This window comes from Lontra canadensis, unplaced genomic scaffold (assembly GCF_010015895.1).
Source record: "Lontra canadensis isolate GAN:19392208 unplaced genomic scaffold, GSC_riverotter_1.0 scaffold107, whole genome shotgun sequence".
Classification (NCBI taxonomy): Eukaryota; Metazoa; Chordata; class Mammalia; order Carnivora; family Mustelidae; genus Lontra; species Lontra canadensis.
Genome location: NW_022631101.1, coordinates 5169204 through 5187285, shown reverse-complemented (window position 1 = coordinate 5187285; position 18082 = coordinate 5169204). Strand labels below are relative to the sequence as shown.

The 18082-nt window shown below is 58.0% G+C and overlaps 1 protein-coding gene across 1 annotated transcript in view; it reads left to right on the top strand.

The window, feature by feature from the left end:
• Positions 1-1006: 1006 nt before the first annotated feature.
• Positions 1007-18082, top strand: part of SHANK1 (SH3 and multiple ankyrin repeat domains 1) — a 41094-nt gene continuing 24018 nt past the window's right edge. Inside the window, 14 exon segments of the mRNA XM_032839351.1 lie at positions 1007-1304; positions 1517-1720; positions 2216-2287; positions 3574-3682; positions 3777-3928; positions 5705-5872; positions 6301-6417; positions 10550-10627; positions 10834-10900; positions 11160-11490; positions 12414-12607; positions 15982-16095; positions 16256-16331; positions 16791-16820. Coding sequence (XP_032695242.1) covers positions 1050-1304; positions 1517-1720; positions 2216-2287; positions 3574-3682; positions 3777-3928; positions 5705-5872; positions 6301-6417; positions 10550-10627; positions 10834-10900; positions 11160-11490; positions 12414-12607; positions 15982-16095; positions 16256-16331; positions 16791-16820 — 1967 coding nt within the window. The 5' untranslated portion in view covers positions 1007-1049.

Sequence of the window (18082 nt, the reverse complement as noted above, 5' to 3'; positions counted from 1 at the left end):
CCGCAGGAGAGAATAGTGGGGATCTGGAGATGACCTCCCACCTCAGTCCCCCAGACCATCACCACACTTCTTAGCCACCCTCCCAGCCCCCCAGGCTCCCTCCGAGTGGATCCACCAGTACCAGGCACTGCCAATCGCCTTGTCCTGTAGTGTCAGTGCCCAGATGCGCCCGCAGGTTATCCACAGCCACCCCACACTGACCCAGGCCACTGTACTACCAGCACCAGCCGGCCCTCCCAGGCCGGTCTCCCCACCCACCCGCACCCCTCTCAGGATGCCCCGGACAGCCTGCAGAGGCCACGTCTTGTGGTTCCCTGAGGCATGCCCCATGTGTGATCCTCTGCCCCATGACACCCGCATCTGAGTGTCCCTGCTCCCGTGGGACACTGATTCCCAGCAGTCCTCTGCACACGTTGTCAGCCACACTTCAGTGAAGTCACCAGTTCCACCCGTTCTCGGGCACCACTCCCGGGCACCACGCGGCCTCCCACTTCTGCCACCCCAGGCTCACGGTGCCTCTGTCTCCCCAATACTACATCCCAGCCTCCCACCACCAGCTATCTCCAGAGGCTGACGGGAGGGACCCGGGTGAGGGGCCAGGCTGGGTGGGGCCAGGAGGCCAGGATGCCGGTGGGTCGTCCACCTGTCTGTCCTCAGCTAATTTTAGCTGCATTTTCCGTGGCCTGCCAAAGTGGGCCAGTAGCTCCCGCGGTGATTCTGCGGTTTCTGGGACACTGCCATGCTGGGTCAGCGGCAAAGTGGGGCGCAGGAGGGGTGGGGGGCTGCGAGCAGGGCCAAGGGCAGGGAAGGAGACGCGTTGGAAGCATGGCAGGAATGGGCGTGTGTGAGCAGAGATGGCAGGAGTATCTGGGGGTGTGTCCAGCCTCCTTCCTGGCTGCATGGGGCACGTGGGGTAGCGGCCCTAGACGGCTTGTCCACCACTTGCCTGTGGCCTCGGAAGAGTCCCGGGCTTTGCATCTGACAGCCGCCCTTGGCCCCCTGGCAGCCGCCTGTGATGCTGCTGTCCCCTGTCGCCCCGTGGCCCCACGATGACCCACAGCCCCGCGTCAAGCGAGGACGAGGAACGCCACAGTGCCAGCGAGTGTCCCGAGGGGGGCTCAGAGTCCGACAGCTCCCCAGACGGGCCCAGCAGAGGCCCCCGGGGGACCCGGGGCCAGGGCAGCGGAGCACCTGGTAGTCTGGCCTCCACCCGAGGCCTCCAGGGCCGCTCCATGTCTGTCCCAGACGACGCCCACTTCAGCATGATGGTCTTCAGGATTGGCATCCCGGACCTGCACCAGACAGTGAGTGACCTACCAACTGCCCGCTGGGCAGCAGGGACCAGGGACCCCAACCCACAGGAGGAGGCTTCTGGTGCGGGGTGTCCTCCCACTTGGGCCCCCTCTCCAGACCCCCACAAGCTTCCCCCCAACCCAGGGTCCCGGTCCTGTCCCCAGAATCACCCCACCCCCTCTCCAAACCAGCTCAGGTTCCTCCCTGTCACCTCCCCAACCAGAAATGTCTGCGCTTCAACCCTGATGCCACCATCTGGACAGCCAAGCAGCAGGTGCTCTGCGCCCTGAGCGAGAGCCTGCAGGACGTGCTTAACTACGGTCTGTTCCAGCCGGCCACCTCAGGCCGCGATGCCAACTTCCTGGAGGAGGAGCGGCTGCTCCGGGAGTACCCTCAGTCTTTTGAGAAGGGGGTGCCCTACCTGGAGGTGAGGCCCACAGCCTGACCAGCTTGGTCACAGAGGAGAGAAGGCAGGCCCCGTTGTTTTCCCCGTCATGCCCTTGCAAGGGAAACCCCGGGGGCTCTTCCAGATCTCCTCCTCAGCGGTAGAGTCAGAGAGGCCTGAGTTCAAAGGACAACCTGTTCTGTCTCTGACCAACAGAGTGGCCTTGGGCAAGTCACTTCCCTGCCCCAAGCTTCTCCTCGCCTTTCAAAGTGGGAAAGGATTCACAATTACGTAGGTGTTCTAGAACATTCTGTGCGGGGTCCAGACTCCCACTCCTCCAAGTCAGGGGTTGCAGTCCACATACTTCACAGCAGCCCTGCACTCCTCTGCCTGCCCAGCCCAGGCTCCAGGGTCGTTTCCACCTTGACCCTGAGATGACCAGCCCTCCTCCCCCCAGCTCAAAAGGAGTCCAGCCTCCTCCCCAAGCCCCTGATTCCAAGTCTCTGTGTCTCTCCCCTTATACCCCCCTGGCCACAGTTCCGATACAAGACCCGGGTTTACAAGCAGACCAACCTGGATGAGAAGCAGCTGGCCAAATTGCACACGAAGGTGAGAGAACCCTCCTGGAGCTTACCCACCAACATCCCCCACAAAGACTGGGACCCCCCCACTTTCCCATTTTCTCTCCCACCTCTTCCCCACAGCCTTCCACACTCCCCAGCCCCTTCTGTTCCTCTGCCAGTCTCCCCCACTAGCTCGAGATGCTGTGTTGCATTTGGGACAGCCCCAAATGCCACCACTTTTTCTCCATCATAGCCCTTCTTCGTTCCCCTCTCTGCCTCTCATTGCTCTGCCCACGCCCCCCTATTTCCCCCTTCCTCCTACTTTCTTCTTCCTTGGACTCTCCCATCTCATCTCTGGGTCTCCCATATCCACACAGAGCCCCTGCTTCCCCCCCACTTGGCCTGAACTCTGACACACAGTGTCCCTCTGCCTCAGGGCTGTTTCTGAGACACTCCACAGTTCCCCCAGTCCCATAGCCTAAACTCTCCCAGGATGTCTCCCACCCCCGGCCACATCGAGCCATGTTGCCCTCCAGGCCTCTGACCATATATATGTCTCTTGTGTCTCCCCTGGTCCCCTAAGACCTGGGAGGAAACCAGGGGGCTGCTTTAGCCAGAGGTGAAGAGAAGTCTTCCTGACACTTGGGAAAAAAGCCTGTGTCCCCTCCTCATGCCCCACCCTGACCCCTCCATGCATTCTTCTCTGTCCTCCCCCAAATATTCATCCCTCCAGACCTGCACCAGCCACTCTGGGAGCCACTGGTCACATATGGCTCCCAAGTACTTCCGGTGCGGCAGGTCCAAGCTGAGCCTTGCTGTGCGTGTGAAATGTCCACCAGATTTTGAAGACTCGGTGCCCCCAAAGAGTAAACTCTCTCCTTTTTTTTTTTTAAAGATTTTATTTATTTATTTGACAGACAGAGATCACAAGTAGGCAGAGAGGCAGGCAGAGAGAGAGAGAGAGAGGAGGAAGCAGGCTCCCTGCTGAGCAGAGATGACCTGAGCCGAAGGCAGAGGCTTTAACCCACTGAGCCACCCAGGTGCCCCAGTAAACTCTCTCCTTGATACATTTCCTATGGATTACCTGTTGATGCGGTAGTGTGTGGCTAGATTAGGTTAAAAAGATAGGTCATTAAGATGAATTTCGGTACAATCAACAGTGCCCCTTCCTCTTTTTTTTTTTTCTTTTTTTTTTTAAAGGTGGCTCCTAGAGACTTTCCAATGCCCCATGCGGCTCGCTGTGTATTTCCACTGGCCAGCTCTGCTTGGGACCCTAGCTTTTTTCCCTTGCTCCCTGACCGGCCTGTCTTCTATCTCTTGTCCATGACTCAGACGGGGTTGAAGAAGTTCCTGGAGTACGTGCAGCTCGGGACATCTGACAAGGTGGCGCGGCTGCTGGACAAGGGGCTGGACCCCAATTATCACGACTCGGATTCAGGAGGTAGGGAGGGAACCAGGTGCTTTGGAAGAGGTTTGGCGGGGAGCCCAGAATGAGGCATAAGGGCTGCATGTGACTGGCCTTTCCTGCCCCTTAGAGACCCCCCTGACTCTGGCTGCCCAGACGGAAGGCTCCGTGGAAGTGATTCGAACCCTGTGCCTGGGAGGGGCCCACATCGACTTCCGAGCCCGGGATGGCATGACAGCGCTGCACAAAGCTGCGTGTGCCCGTCATTGCCTCGCTCTTACGGTGAGGTGCCAGACCCCCGGGACCCTCCCCCAGACTGCAGTGGTCCCCTAACACGTTGAACTGCAGCAAGTTGCCCCAGACCCGCCCTCCTCCTCCCCTTCATCTCCCTTGACCCCACAAGAACATCTGGTCTCCCCTTTGCCTCTCATCTCGCCTCCTGGATGTCCCCTCCCACGTCCCCGTGGGGATGCCACTTCTGCTCTTCCCTCAGACTCCTCTCCCTTTCCCGTTTGTTCTCTCTCAAGCCTCAGTTCTTTAGATTAGTTAAAAATAGTCTCTCTTCGTGTCCCAAATACAAAGCCCCTTTCCAGAGCCTGACACACACGCAACCCCCATGCTCACTCCTCCAAGGGACCCCGAGACCCTCTGCTGCTCCCCGGGTGCACCCACCCTGCGGGACACTGTCACACGGAGCTTTCCCCTGGAAGAGCCCAGGGAGATCCTAATACCTGTACTCTCCTGCTACCCAGACATTCTGGCTCCCTCTGACCCAGCTCACCCCCAGCCTTGCCTCTGTCTCCCTGAAGTGTAGACCCTCCCTCCTCTGTTCCTTAAAGTACACCGTGAGCTACCTGCTGGGCCCCCAGATGCAGACACTCCTCCGTGTGCTCACACACATTCCCTGCAAACACAGCTTGTCCAACTACCTTCCCCAGGCACCGCCCCCCATACCTCCGGATGCAGCCCCTCACCTACCCTTCCGGCCTGGGGCTCATTCCCCTTCTCTCAGAAGCAGACGCAGCCCTTCCCTGTGCTTTGTGACTAAAATGCACTTTCCCAGGTAGATGAACCCGCATCTCCACTTACGTGGTCTTATTTTAAAATCCCCTTCCTCTCCCCTCACCCCAATGGCACTTGATCCCTCTTCGTACACAGGTCAGGATAGACCGCCCCCAGAGATATGTAGCTGTTGATAAAACCCCAGCTCACAGATGCTCCAGCGGAATGGACCTTCCCTTCCCTTTTCCAGCTGCTCTGAAGGCCCTAAATGCAGTCAGACCCCAGCCACAGAGATCAGCTTAGGCCCTCTGGATGCACCCCCAGTCTGCTCCCTTCCCCCCAGACCAATCCTGCTCTCACCACCACCCGGCCTCCAGACCGACTCTGTCCAGTCCTGTAGCCACTGGCCACATGGGGCTGTTTAGATGTAAATTAATTAAAGTGAACTAAGACGAACACTTCTGTTTCTCGGGCTCACTGGCAGATTCGAGCACCCCGGAGCCCACATGTGGCTGCCGTGTCGGATGGGCGGGGCGGTTGTAGGCTGTTTCCTGCAAACGTCTTGGTGGACAGCGCGGCTGCTGTCAACACTTCTCTAATGATGCTCAGCTCTGCCAGCCTCTGTGCCCGGAGCTGTTCCTGGAGCGGGATGCCCCCTGTCCCACAGCCCCCTGGCCTCAGCGAGGCTGGTTCGACTCCTCTTGGTCCGAGCTTGCCCTTTCCCCAGATTTCCTTCTGCATCCCATTCTTGGGATGCTGGTCCCAACTACGCCTCCTGCCTGGCCAGGGGTCCTCCTGCGTCCAGACTACTCACTCCCATGGTCCCCCAACTGTCCTTCTAGGATGAGGCGCTGAGGCACCAGACTCCTTCCATGTCTCATTCAAAGTCAGCCACGGGGCGGGGGAAGAGCCAGCCTCAAGGTCATACAAGGGCATCGTGGCAGAACCCAAAACAGCCTTGGCCAGTGTGGGTCACCCAAGACTCCCTGCCCCATTGGTCCCTTCAGGTTGAGCCAGGACTAGTGGGACAGTCTTCTGTCTTGTCTCCCTCCTCAGGCACTCCTGGACCTTGGGGGCTCCCCCAACTACAAGGACCGCCGAGGCCTGACCCCTCTGTTCCATACGGCTATGGTGGGGGGCGACCCCCGCTGCTGTGAGCTGCTCCTTTACAACAGGGCCCAGCTGGGCATAGCTGATGAGAACGGCTGGCAGGAGATTCACCAGGTGCTCCAGACTCGGCCAGGAGGGGTTGGGGGGGGGGATGTGTGCGGAGGGGGTGTGCCTGGGCCCTGATCAGAGCAAGGATCAGAGACCCTGGTGCAAAGAGCTGGGGATCCAGATGCTGGGGTCCTCACAGAGCGTGGGGGCAGGACGAGCATGGTCTCCAAGGAGAAAAAGATGGGGGAGGCAAGGACGGGGGACACTGGACATCTTGATCCCTGAGATGGCTGGCGATGATCTCTTGAGCCTCTTGCGGGGCCAGACCAGTCATCTGGGTCTTGGAATGACCCGGAAAGCTGATAGTCTGGGCCCCTGGGCAGGAACGGAGGCTGAAAAGAGAGGGAGAAGGAGGGTTTGCTGGCCTCAGGCTACAGATAGATGCCATGGTTGGGAGACTCTCATGTGGCCTTCTGGGTTCTCTGTCCTCCCAGGCCTGCCAGCGGGGTCATTCTCAGCACCTGGAACACCTGCTCTTCTACGGGGCTGAGCCTGGAGCCCAGAACGCCTCGGGGAACACGGCCTTGCACATCTGCGCCCTCTACAATAAGGTCTGCTCTGGCAGTGCCTGCCTGGGGCCCTCCTCCTGCGCCCAGCCTCCCAGCCTCCCTGCGCCCCCGGTTCCATCACTGTTTCGTTCGTTCGTCTGTGCCTTCATTCATTCAACAGATATTTACTGAGCACCTTCCCCGTGCTGAGGACTAGGTAGCGAGCCAGACAGATAGCACCCCCAGCCAGGCAGGACTTCCCGTTAGGGTATAGGGCAGTGGGAGGGAGGTCCCAGGGGATCTAGGTCCCCATGGGAGCCGGAATCCTGGGCTTGGCCTTGGGACTGGGTGGAAGTGGTCCCTCAGAAAATGCAGTACCAGTGCTAGGACGAGCAGGAGTCAGCTGAATCAGAAGGGGAGAAAGGGTGTCCCAGGCTGTGGGCACAGCCTGGGTAGCAAACCAGAGGGGAGAGAGCACATCAGGACTGTCCCCAGACCGGAGAGTTGCTCCCCAGGTCCCCTTTCCTGTGTGTCTCCATTCTGCTGCTCGAGGAGGACCTGCTGTGTGCAGTGCCTTTTGGAGGGCGCTGCAGGGGACAGAGGAAAGGCCAAACCACATCCTGGAAGGGAGCAAGAGTGTATTGCAAGTTGTAGCAGTTCAGGGGTGGGTGGACGGCCCCCACCTCAGGAGCCATGGGAGGAGGTGAGCCGGAAAGAGCTAGCAGGGGCCTCACCAAGCAGAACCAGAACCAGCCGGTTGTAACTTTCAGCCTGCTGACCCCAGCCCTAGGAGATCCTGTGTGATTCAGGCCCTCAGTCTCCTTCCCTGTTATCCAGGGCTTCCTGCCCTTGAAGGGGTGCCTCAGGAACTCCGCAGAGCGGGGCTTGGCACGCTGGTGCTGGTCTGCCAACCACTTCTCCCCCTCCTCCAGGAAGTCTTCCAAGACAGCCCCAGCCCCTTCTGCCTCATCAGAACTTGCAGTGCTGGGAATGTGGCAGGTAGCCACGTGCTGCCTTGTGGCAGCAAGCAGTCTGCTCTGCCGAGGGAGAACTCCGTGTTTGTCAAACCCAACCAACGCGGTGCTGTCATGTCCCCTCCCCAGTGTTTCTGTCTCTCTTGCCCCCTGATTCCCCAGCTCCACGGCCTCGGTGCATGGCCTGTGGGCAGACCGCCCCCCCGCCCACCACCCAGACAAGCCCTCTCTCAGGCTCTGTCCTTTCCCTGCCGTGGGGATGATGTCAGCTGATTGAAGGGGAGGAACCACCATGTGTGTTGAGCGCTCATCCCCAGAAGGAAGCATTGTTCATCAGGACACAGAAACTGTATCATTAATTTCAACAGGGAAAACTTAGTATAAAGAACTAGAGTGTGGGAGCAATTACCCTTGGTCAGAGGAGCCTCCTTGAGCTTCTCCTCTCTCAGTGCAATGGGTCAGTAACACCTATGGAGCAAAGGCTCAAGTGGATGGACGTCTTCGCGTTTCGCTTAGCTAGTAGATGTTGAGACAGAGTTCGTTTTGTGCTTCTCCCTATCTCGTTTGCTCTCTCAGACCTTAAGCTTCCCCAGGGCCAGAGCTAGGTCTGACCAATTCCCTCACTCTCCCCGACTGGCCTCCTGACATGGCCGTCTCTCCCCTGCTGGTGAAGGTCAGGTTCATGTTTACGGAAGGCCATGAGCTCCTCAAGGGTGGGGGCTGTTTGATCATTCACTCAGCCCCGAGGCTGCAGGACGTACTCGGCCTCAGTGCCTCTATGTTGAATAAGTGAGCGGACCGATGAATTATGAATCAGCTACCTTGAATTTGCCCCAGGACCACACAGAGCCCCCCTCAGAATATACAACAGGTGTTTTCTTTGCAATAGACTGAATGACTCAGTGAATGAATGACTCGAACAAATGAATTCTGAGTGACTCGGCTCCATGTCCTTCCTCCTCCTTGTCCTCCTCCTCCATCCCCGTGCATGTTCCGTGGGCACCTACCAATGGGCGATGAATCGGACTCAGCATGGTGCCTGTCTGGGGAGCTGGGGGGGCATTCACACCTGGCGAAGAAGCAGCTGTGTAGACAAGGGATTGCAGTGCCGTGAGATCAGTGCTAGGACACCAGTAAATTGAGGTTCTCGAGGCATAGGGTGCATTGCTGGTTGGGCTGGAGGAGATGCTCTGGGCCTGGGCTGGGCAAGGCGATGGTGGAGGCGGGCAGACACGCAAAAACACACAAACAGCAGTTAACAGTCTAATCGGGGGTCAGCATGTACACACTTGGACGCACACACACACTCTCACACCCTCACAAACACACCCAGAAAACTGAGCTAACTTTGCTGTTCAGGGATCGACTTAGGCAACCGGCGTTGTACGCCCATAAGACATAGATGAGCCCTGGGCTTCAGAGGCCACGTTTGAGTTCTAGCTCCTCCACTCCCCGGCTGTGTGACTTTGGGCACAGATTTGCCCTCTCTGAGCCTGTCCTGTAGAACGGGACCATACAAGCATCCTTGGCGTGCTTGTTACACGAAGAGAGTGAGACCGAGGGGTGCTTTGTGAATGCTGGTTGAATTGCATCGGGGGAGCTGGAGAGGGGAGTTGATCTGGGGCCAGGCTGGGTTTGGTCAGGCAAGACAAATGGTGGAAGACTCCAGTAACAGTTTATTGGACAGCTCCTGTGGTCTAGGCACTATTCCAAGTGCTGGGCGCCCCTATGTAAAACTCACGATGTAGTGGGGGAGAGATGCTAATGAGACAAGTGAAAGAGAAATGTCATTTGAGGGAAATAGCGTCATGAAGAAAATGAGCTAATACTGGCTTAGAAGAATGCCTGGCATGTAGTGGGCATCGTATAAATAAAAATAAAACAGGGAACAGGATAGGGAGCTATTTTGACAAGGTAGCCAAAGACACCCTCTCCGAAGAGATGGCATTTGAGCAGAAACCTGAATGAAGTGAGAAAATGAGCCATGTGGAAATCTAGGGGCAGACAATTAATTCCAAGCAGAGGGAGCAGCAGGTGCAAAGGCCCTGGGGCAGGAGCATGCCTGTCAGAGGAAGAAGGAGGCCAGTGTGGCTGGAGTATGGGGAGTGAACAAAGATGGCAGAAGATGAAGTTGATGAGGCTGGAGGTAGGAGAGCAGGCAAACCAGGTGGAGTTGGAGTCTCTAGGGCCATGGTGAGGCCACTGGGATTTATCTAGACTGCGAGAGGGAGTGACGTGGTTGACATTAGGAAGGCACCGATCTGGACATGGATGGCATTCCTAACTCCCACTGTTCAACCCTGGCCCCCTCTGCCCACCCCCTTCCTTCTGGGTCTAGCAGAATGCATGATAAGAGGAAAGACTCTGGAGCCCAACAGATCTTCGTTCAAATCCAACCGCTGATAGTCACCCGCTGCATGACCGGGGGCTCCTTGTGATGCCTTAGCTTCCTCCTCTTTCAAATGGGGATAGCAATTTCCATCTCGTGGAACTGTTGGGCAATACAGTGAGCTTCGCCTCTAAAGTGCTATGCCCCTGACCTGCGACACAGGAAGCCCTCCATGAAGCCTGGGTTGGTGGCTCTGGACTTCAGCACTCCTGGCCCCAGGGGACATTTAGCCCTGTGTGCAGACATTCTCCGTTTTCACAGCTAGAGAAGGGAGTGCTAGTGGCATCTAGTGGTAGAGCCCAGGGATGCCGCTAAGCGTCCTACCATGCACAGGACAGCGGCCACAACAAAGGTGGATCAGGCCCCTAATGTCAGTAGCGCTGAGGTCGAGAATCTCTGATTCTGATGAACGCCATCCAATAGACAGTCACACGAGTCGCGCGTGTAACTTTAAGTGTCCCAGGAGCTGCATTTAAAAAAAAAAAGTTGACAGGTGACATTAATCTTTGTAGCATATTTCAGTAACCCATGGTTTCCAAAAATATTATCCTGTCAATATGCAAGCGATACAATTATTAGAGATGTGTAATTTTTTTTCACACTAAGTTCTTGAAATCTGGTGTGTAGTTTACACGTATAGCTCAGCTCAGTTCGGACCGGACACGTTTAAAGGGCTCTTGAGCCACGTGTGGTAAGTGGCCGCTGTCCTGGGCCAGGCAGGTTTAGATCAGGTTGTTCCTGAAGTTCTCAGCCCAGTGCCTCTGTCTGCTTATGACCTTCATGGTTTCCTTTTGTTTCACTCTCTGCCACCAACCATCGCTTTCGTCCACAGGAGACCTGTGCTCGGATTCTCCTCTATCGAGGAGCCAACAAGGATGTGAAGAATAACAACGGACAGACCCCCTTCCAGGTGTGGGGCTGTGAGGGCTGGCGGGGGTAGGGGGTGGTGTACAAAGAAGGCAGGGTAGGGCTGCTGGCGGAGAGGCTGGTGGTTTGGGAGAGAAGGGGGTGCAGTTGCTGGGGTGAAGGTTTGGGGGGCAGGGGTCCTCACCGTGCTTCCCGCCCTCCCCCTCTGCTGCCTGGGCCACCCCACCTCCCTGTGCCCCCTCCCTCCAGGTGGCAGTGATCGCTGGGAATTTTGAACTGGGGGAGTTGATCCGAAACCATCGAGAACAGGATGTGGGTGAGCGAGCAGGGGTGGGTGGGGCTGAGGGGAGATCCGATGGGTACCTGGGGTGAATGGGGGGACTGGGGAGTCAGTGGGCTGTGAGTGAGACTACTATCTGAATAGTAATGAGGGGTAATTAGGGGTGCAATTCCCACCCCCCACTCTCTCTCACAGCTGTCTTTCTCCCCTCATGCCTCTCCTCCCTTGCCTGCACACCCCCTCCGCCTGCCTGTCTCCCTTGCTCCTTCTGCCCCCTGCTGCTATGCCCTCTCAGTGCCCTTCCAGGAGTCCCCCAAGTATGCAGCCCGGCGACGGGGACCCCCAGGCGCAGGGCTGACGGTGCCCCCAGCGCTGCTTCGGGCCAACAGTGATACCAGCATGGCCCTGCCCGACTGGATGGTGTTCGCTGCCCCGGGGACCTCATCCTCTGGGGCCCCTGGCCCTACTTCAGGGCCCCAGGGCCAGTCGCAGCCCTCGGCCCCCAGCACCAAGCTCAGCAGTGGGACCCTCCGAAGTGCCAGCAGCCCCCGGGGCGCACGGGCCCGCTCCCCATCCCGCGGGAGGCACCCCGAAGAGGCCAAGAGGCAGCCCCGTGGACGGCCCAGGTAGGGGAAAGCTCAGCCCTGGTCCCAACCAGATCCTATCCTCGGAGCCGCAACTGCCCCCACCCAGGCTGGTGCCCCATCCACCCCAGGCCGTGGTCCACCCCCTCAGGCCTCCAGATCTTGCTCCTGCTCCTGCCCCCTGAGGAGGGGAGGGCCTCGTAAGCCGCAGTCTTGCACCTGTCCCGGAATGTGCCAGTTTAGCTGAGCACCTGCTCGGTGCCAGGGGTCAGGGGTTGGGAGCCCAATGGAAATGTTGGTTCCGGCCCCTGAGGACAGACAGACAGACAGGGCAAGGTGAGAAAAAGCCAAATGGGGTGGGATGGACAAGGGACTTGGGGAAGGGTATCTGAGCTTAGAGACGAGGCCAGAGGAGGGGTGGCGGAGCAGAGGAGCCACTCATGGTAGAGGGGAGGACAAGCAGGGGGCATTCTGCGGGGGTAAAGAACCAGGGTGGCAAGAGGAGAAGAAGGGGGACTGTGGCTGGCCGGTATGTCCTGAGGACATGGAAGAGCGAAAAATCATGGCGGGCTGGGCATGGCAGGCAGAGGAGTTGGACCTGCACCAGGAGGAAGCTGGGAGTCGCTGAAGGCTCGTGAGGGAGCTGAGAGATGACACAGTCAGAGCTCCACTTCAGGAAGCTGAATCAGGCACAGCATGCAGGGCCGTGGGAGGGGCAGAGCCGGAAGCCAGGAGGCAGAGGAGGGGGCCGGGGGGGGGGGCCGGGGGGGGCGGGGGGCAGCAGTGGGCCGGCAGAGGGAGCCCCCAAATGCCCTCTTCCCCTAAGGATGCCAGAACTGGGAAGCCCACTCAGACCCCCTCCCCGCTCTGATGCTCCATCTCCCCCCACCCCACGGACCCCTGTTCTCCCAGAGGTGCCCCCTCCCTCCACTCTCCCCTGCCTCTCACACCCTCTGTGTATGCAGCTCCAGCGGGACGCCCAGGGAAGGGCCGGCAGGGGGCACGGGGGGCTCGGGGGGCCCTGGGGGCTCCCTGGGCAGCCGCGGGAGGCGTAGGAAGCTCTACTCAGCCGTACCTGGACGCTCCTTCATGGCCGTGAAGTCCTACCAGGCCCAAGCGGAGGGGGAGATCTCCCTGAGCAAGGGGGAGAAGATCAAAGGTAACCGGGCAGGGCAGGGCCGGGCCAGGCTGGGGGCGAGGGTCGGGCAGGGGAGCTAACCACTCGAGGAGGCAGTCAAGGACAAACAGTTCTCCAGGGCCTAGACTGTCCAGGGCATACTCTGGGGACCCCAGAGAGCTCCCTGGACACCCCCTGCCCTGAGCATGAATCGTAGCTGCCGGAATGCCGCCCGTCGGCAGGATGTGTTGAGGCAAAAGAGGGAAAATGAGCCTTTGGGGACCCTGACACCATGCCAGGCCCTGTGAGAGTGGTCCCCCCGCAGGATCGGCCTTTCAGGAGGGTGTCAGGACCCCCTCTGACAGTTGAAGGAATGGTCTCCCAGGTCAGTGGCCTGCCCCAGTCCCCAGTCTGAACCCACGGTCTTTCCTGCCACCTGGTGTGGAGCGTGGGGCCAAGCCACCTTGACTTCACCTCCTGCCCCGCCAGGTGTTCTCCTCTGAGGAACAGCATGGGGCCCGCTTCTTGGGGCTCTGAGACAGGTGCTGGAAGCCAGGGCCAAGCCCAGGGCTCCCTGAGCGGCCAGTGGCTGCTGTTCCTGGACTTTGCCTCTCTTTGGTTCTTCCGTGTGCTTCTGGAAAACGGTGCCAGTAGCCCTCACGTGCAGACTTCGCAGGGCTGGTGACGTGTGTTCTTGGATAGAATGAGGCTTGGAAACGGGAAGCAAGCAGACGTGGCAGTGAATGCGAGACGGGGGAGTCTTTGCCGACTCTCGGCTGCAGAGGAGCTGAGTAGTGTAGCGCTGGAGGGCCAAGCTTCCTGGGTTCAAATCCCGGCTCTACCGCTTCCTGGCTGGGCACCCTCAGACAAGAGACTTTCCTCTGGGCCTCAGTTTCTTCATCTGTACGACGGGACCCTGATGAGGATTTTAAAAGTTCCATTAAGGCACCCAGGACAATGCTGAGCACACAGCAAACGCCAATGATCATGGTCCTCAGTGAGCCCCCACGACAGGAGCTCAGAGAGGAGAGAGAGAGAGACCCCGGCTGTCTGGGAAAGCTGGGGGCTCCTCCCACAGGAGACAGAGGTTGTGTGGGTCATGGAAGGATGTGCAGGGGTCAGAGCATCAGCTGGGTCATGCATCGGATCTGTTCGTGTTCTTTCTTCCCGTAGCCTGAGTTCCTGAAGGCAAGGTCACATGTCATTGATCTCTGGGTGGCCAGGGGCCCGTGTCAGGACCCAGGACCCAGGAAGTCTCAGTGCACATCTGCTGAATGAATGGCCAGACAGAGGAGCAAACTGGGGGACAGGGGCAGTGCCGCTAGAGGCAGGGTGCCTGGGAAGTGTGTGTGCCTGCGTGTGCATGGATGCATGCCACTTGGAGGGTGTGGTCTGTGCTTTGAGACTGAGTTTGAAAGAAGGGGAAGCTAAGGTCCGAGGGTGGGACCTCCCGTGTGCAGTATCTTCCAAGTTTCTTTCTGAAATTCAAGCCCAGTACTTCTGTACACTGCCCGGTTTGGATGTCCTTCCCTTACAGTAGGACATGTCATTGCTTCAAAGTGTGCCTCCGTCCACCATGCCCTTGAGGCTTACCCCATCCCAATGAGGCTGCAGTCTCCCTCTGCTCTCAGGCCAAACCCCAGTGCCTGTGCCTGGCTGCCAGCCCCTCCTCTGCCCACCCACCAACCTCATCCCATGGCACTCTCTCCTTCCCTCACAAGGCGCCAGCAACCTCTTTCTCCCCATTCCTCACCTGCCCCAAGCCTTTTCCACATCAGGCGCTTTGCACATGCTGTTCCTTCTCCCAGGAGAACCTTTCCTCCCTCTCTGCCTCTTCAGCTCCTAGGCTCCTTCCAGTCTCAGTCTATATGTCATGTCGTCTGGGACACCGTCCTGGCACCTCTTTGCCATCCGATTTATAGACCCCCATCTGGTCTTTCTTTGGACACCTGGTCCTTCTCCCCTGGAGTGCTGACCTTAACTTTCAATCGTGCGGTCACCTACAGAGTTACGCCTCCCACGGCTGCCTGCGTGGAAGCTCCGTGAGGGCAAGAACCACATTGGTTGTGTCCAAGAGCGCTCTACCCAGTGTCTAGCTTGGTGATTGACTCATGACTGACACTAAATAAATACTCATTCGGTGAACGGACAATTGATTCCATGACCACCCAGCCGGTCACTGGAGGGCTAGCCAAGAGCCCAGAGCCCTTTTTACTCCCTCACTTGCTCCTTTCCTTGACCTTGAGCATCTCCTCGATCTGGTCTCCCCAGATCCTCCCAAGGGTGGCAGTTGAAGCAGAGAAAGCCACCAGGGGGCCCCAATTCAAATCCCAGTGTGGCTTGAGCTCTCTGGGACCAGGGACTTTTCTGTTTAGCTGCAGCTTCTTCATCTATAAAATGGGAAATCAGTTGTCGCCTACCCCTGTAGGTGTGAGGGAAGTATGCAAAGGGCCGGGCGCAGACAGAGCCAGGAGAAATGAAGAAATGGAAGACCGTGCGTTTGTCACTGTTGCTTTGATCGTCAGTATTAGAAGCAGCAGCAACACAGTGCCTGAACAGAGAGGTCGCAAAACACTGTGACTCCAAGCATTTACCCTGGAGATGCAGAGTGGTGTTCAAATCCAGACTCTATGGATGATAAGCCGTACATTCTGAGCAAATGACCTCGGTCCTCTGAGCCTCAGTTTCCCTGTGGGTAAAAGGGGTTTAACGAAAGTGTCCCTTCTTAGGGTTCTGGTCACCGGTGAGAACTGGATAGACATTAGCAGTTCCTGATGTCCGTCTTTGTCCTTGAGTGGTCGGCACACACACAGCACAGCCAGTCAGCAAATGTGTGCTATGTGTGGCTAAGAGATGGGGCCAGCAGGAAATGGCCTCCAGGGACAGGGGGTGGAGAGGAAGAAAGAGGTGATTCTAATCTCTTCTCCCGTCTAGAGCCAGGGGAAACAAAGAGAGGCAGAGGGCAGGGGCTGGGAGCAAAGGACAGAAATTTGAGTGGCCAGGAGGGAGTGGGAGGGAATGGGGGCTGTGGCGGGACTGCAGAAGGGTTTAGGGAGTCTAAGAGGGCATCGGGAAATCATAGAAGAGTCGAGCTGTGCCTGGTTGCTTACCAAGGGAGGTGAGGGCCAGTCCTGGGTGGACTTAACCTGCAAGGACCATGTCACCAGACACAGCCCTTTCTCCCAGTGCCTCTGGAAGTCCCCATTGGATTCGGAAAGCAAGAATGCAGGAGTGATAGGATTTGGTTCTCCAGCCAATCCCTCATCCCTTCCTTGGACATTTATTAAGGATGCCCTTGGGCCAGGCCCTGTGCTAGGTGCTGGGCAATTGTGGCAAGGCTGTGCATCAAGTATGTTGGAGTTGGGGAGGCGACACAGAACCACAGAAGTGTTTCTATGTCCCTGCTCCCCACCCAGTGCTTAGCATCGGGGAAGGAGGCTTCTGGGAAGGCCAGGTCAAAGGTCGTGTTGGCTGGTTTCCCTCGGACTGCCTAGAAGAGGTGGCGAACCGCTCCCAGGAGGGAAAACAAGGTAACGAGGACTCCCCAGTTGTCCCTGATGATCCTGGGGTTCTCCTGACAGGGGTGGGATGCTGGGGGTGGGTAGAGGGGACGACATGGGCCAGGACCCCCGGGAGTGGGCCCACGGTTTCCAGAGTGAGGGTCTAAGGTCGTCCTTTGTCCTCCTGCAGAAAGCCGCAGTGACAAGGCAAAGAGACTCTTCCGGCATTATACCGTGGGCTCCTACGACAGCTTTGATGCCCCAAGGTAAATGTCCATACACCCTTGGGTGCCCCTCACCCCAATCTCCCTTCGTACTCCACCTTTAAATATGTCCACCACCTCCAAGCCTCCTTTCTGCTCCCTCTAACGTTTGATCCAGAGGTGGGGGAAGGCAGAGTTAGCTTCAGACCACAAGCCCAGTCCCACACCATCCTTGGCAACCACTGAGACTGCCCAGTTTTGGGGTAGCCTAAGACCAATGGGGTGGACAGATAAGTATGGAGCTGTCTGGGGCTGGGGAGCTCGTGTGTGTGGCTGGCTGGAGGCCTTTCTCCTTCGTGTGCCCCATCTCTGTGCGGTCATGTGCAGCAGAAGTGTATGCATCCCATGCCTCACACGGGTTTGGGGAGAGGAGCAGGCAGAGCTGGGCCAGGAGGGGTGGGGGTGGAGAGATGGGCACACTGACACCTTTCCCCTCCCTGGCTGCTGGCTGACTTGCTTCAGAAGCTTGATGGATGGGATTGGCCCAGGGAGGTGAGAAGGGAGGGGAAGGGAGGGCATGGGGTCAGGAATGGGAAGAAAGGGGTGCCTGGGGATATGTGGACTTGTGTGTGCACGACCAGAGCTGGTTTCCCTGTGCGTGAACATCTTACACTGGCAAGCGTCCTTGTATGGATTCTCTGAGTATGTCCTTGCCCCCGTGTCTCTGTAGGTGAGCATGACACGTGTCTGTATGCATGGGTGACTAGAGGCCCCTAGACCTGTAGCCCTGTGCCTGGAGATGCCCATGACAGCGAGAGGGTCTGTCCTACTCTGTGTAGATGGGTGCATTTTTGGCTGTCATTTATGGGCGCGCGATTGAGGCTAATCTTGCGGTTGGCACTGCACATTTGTGTTTCCCTGAATCTGTGTGTCTGAGAATGAGGGCAAGTGTTTCCAGGGATGTCAGTGTGTCTGCTTACCTTGTACGGACAGGTGGGTTTCTGCACACGTCTGTCTCTTTCTGTGCATGCCACTGTCCATGCGTGTCAGCCCAGAAAATCGTGTGCATGCATTTGCATCTGTCCGATTGATCTGGAACTCAGGACCTGGGGCACTGGGGGAGGGGAGGGCAGAAGAGGGGAGGATTCCAGGGCATGGACTTCCAGAAGGGCAAGACTGTGGGGGAGGGATGGTCATAACTGGTATCTGAAAGATGACACCCTCCCCCACTGTTCCCCCCATCCAGGGAAGGGTCTCCTTGTTTGTAGCATCCTTCCATTAAATGTGTCCAAACCTACGTGTCTGTGTTCTGGCCAGTGGGGATGGGTGAGGGGGTTGGGGAGAGAGAAATAACAAGATGGGGAGAGAGGGTGGGGCTGGGGTGCCACCCTGCCCCGGAATGTCTGAGGCGCTTGACCATTGTGCGCGTTCACCTGGCACGTCTCTGGCTCTGGGCACCGGGTGAGTATCAAGGTCCCTCCCACCCCAAATCTCCCATCAGCCTCTGCTTCTTGTCTCTGACAGTGTCTCTCTGGGTCTCTCCTTGGCCTTGGTCTGGGAATTACTTGCCTCACCAGCCGGATTGGGGTGGTCCCTCTTGCCCTCAGCTTCTTCCTTCTCCTCCCCTAGCTCCATCAACTTCATTCCCTCCCCTTCTCCTTCCCTCCTTGTGCCCGCTAGCATGTGCTGCTCTGTGTGGTGCGTCTGAGCCTCTTCCCCTCCCGCCTCCCCCCGCTGCTCTCCCTGACCCCATCTGAGGGGGCCTGGTCTGTGTTGTGTGCCCTGCATCCCTGCTGGAGCTGTGAGGTCCTGGC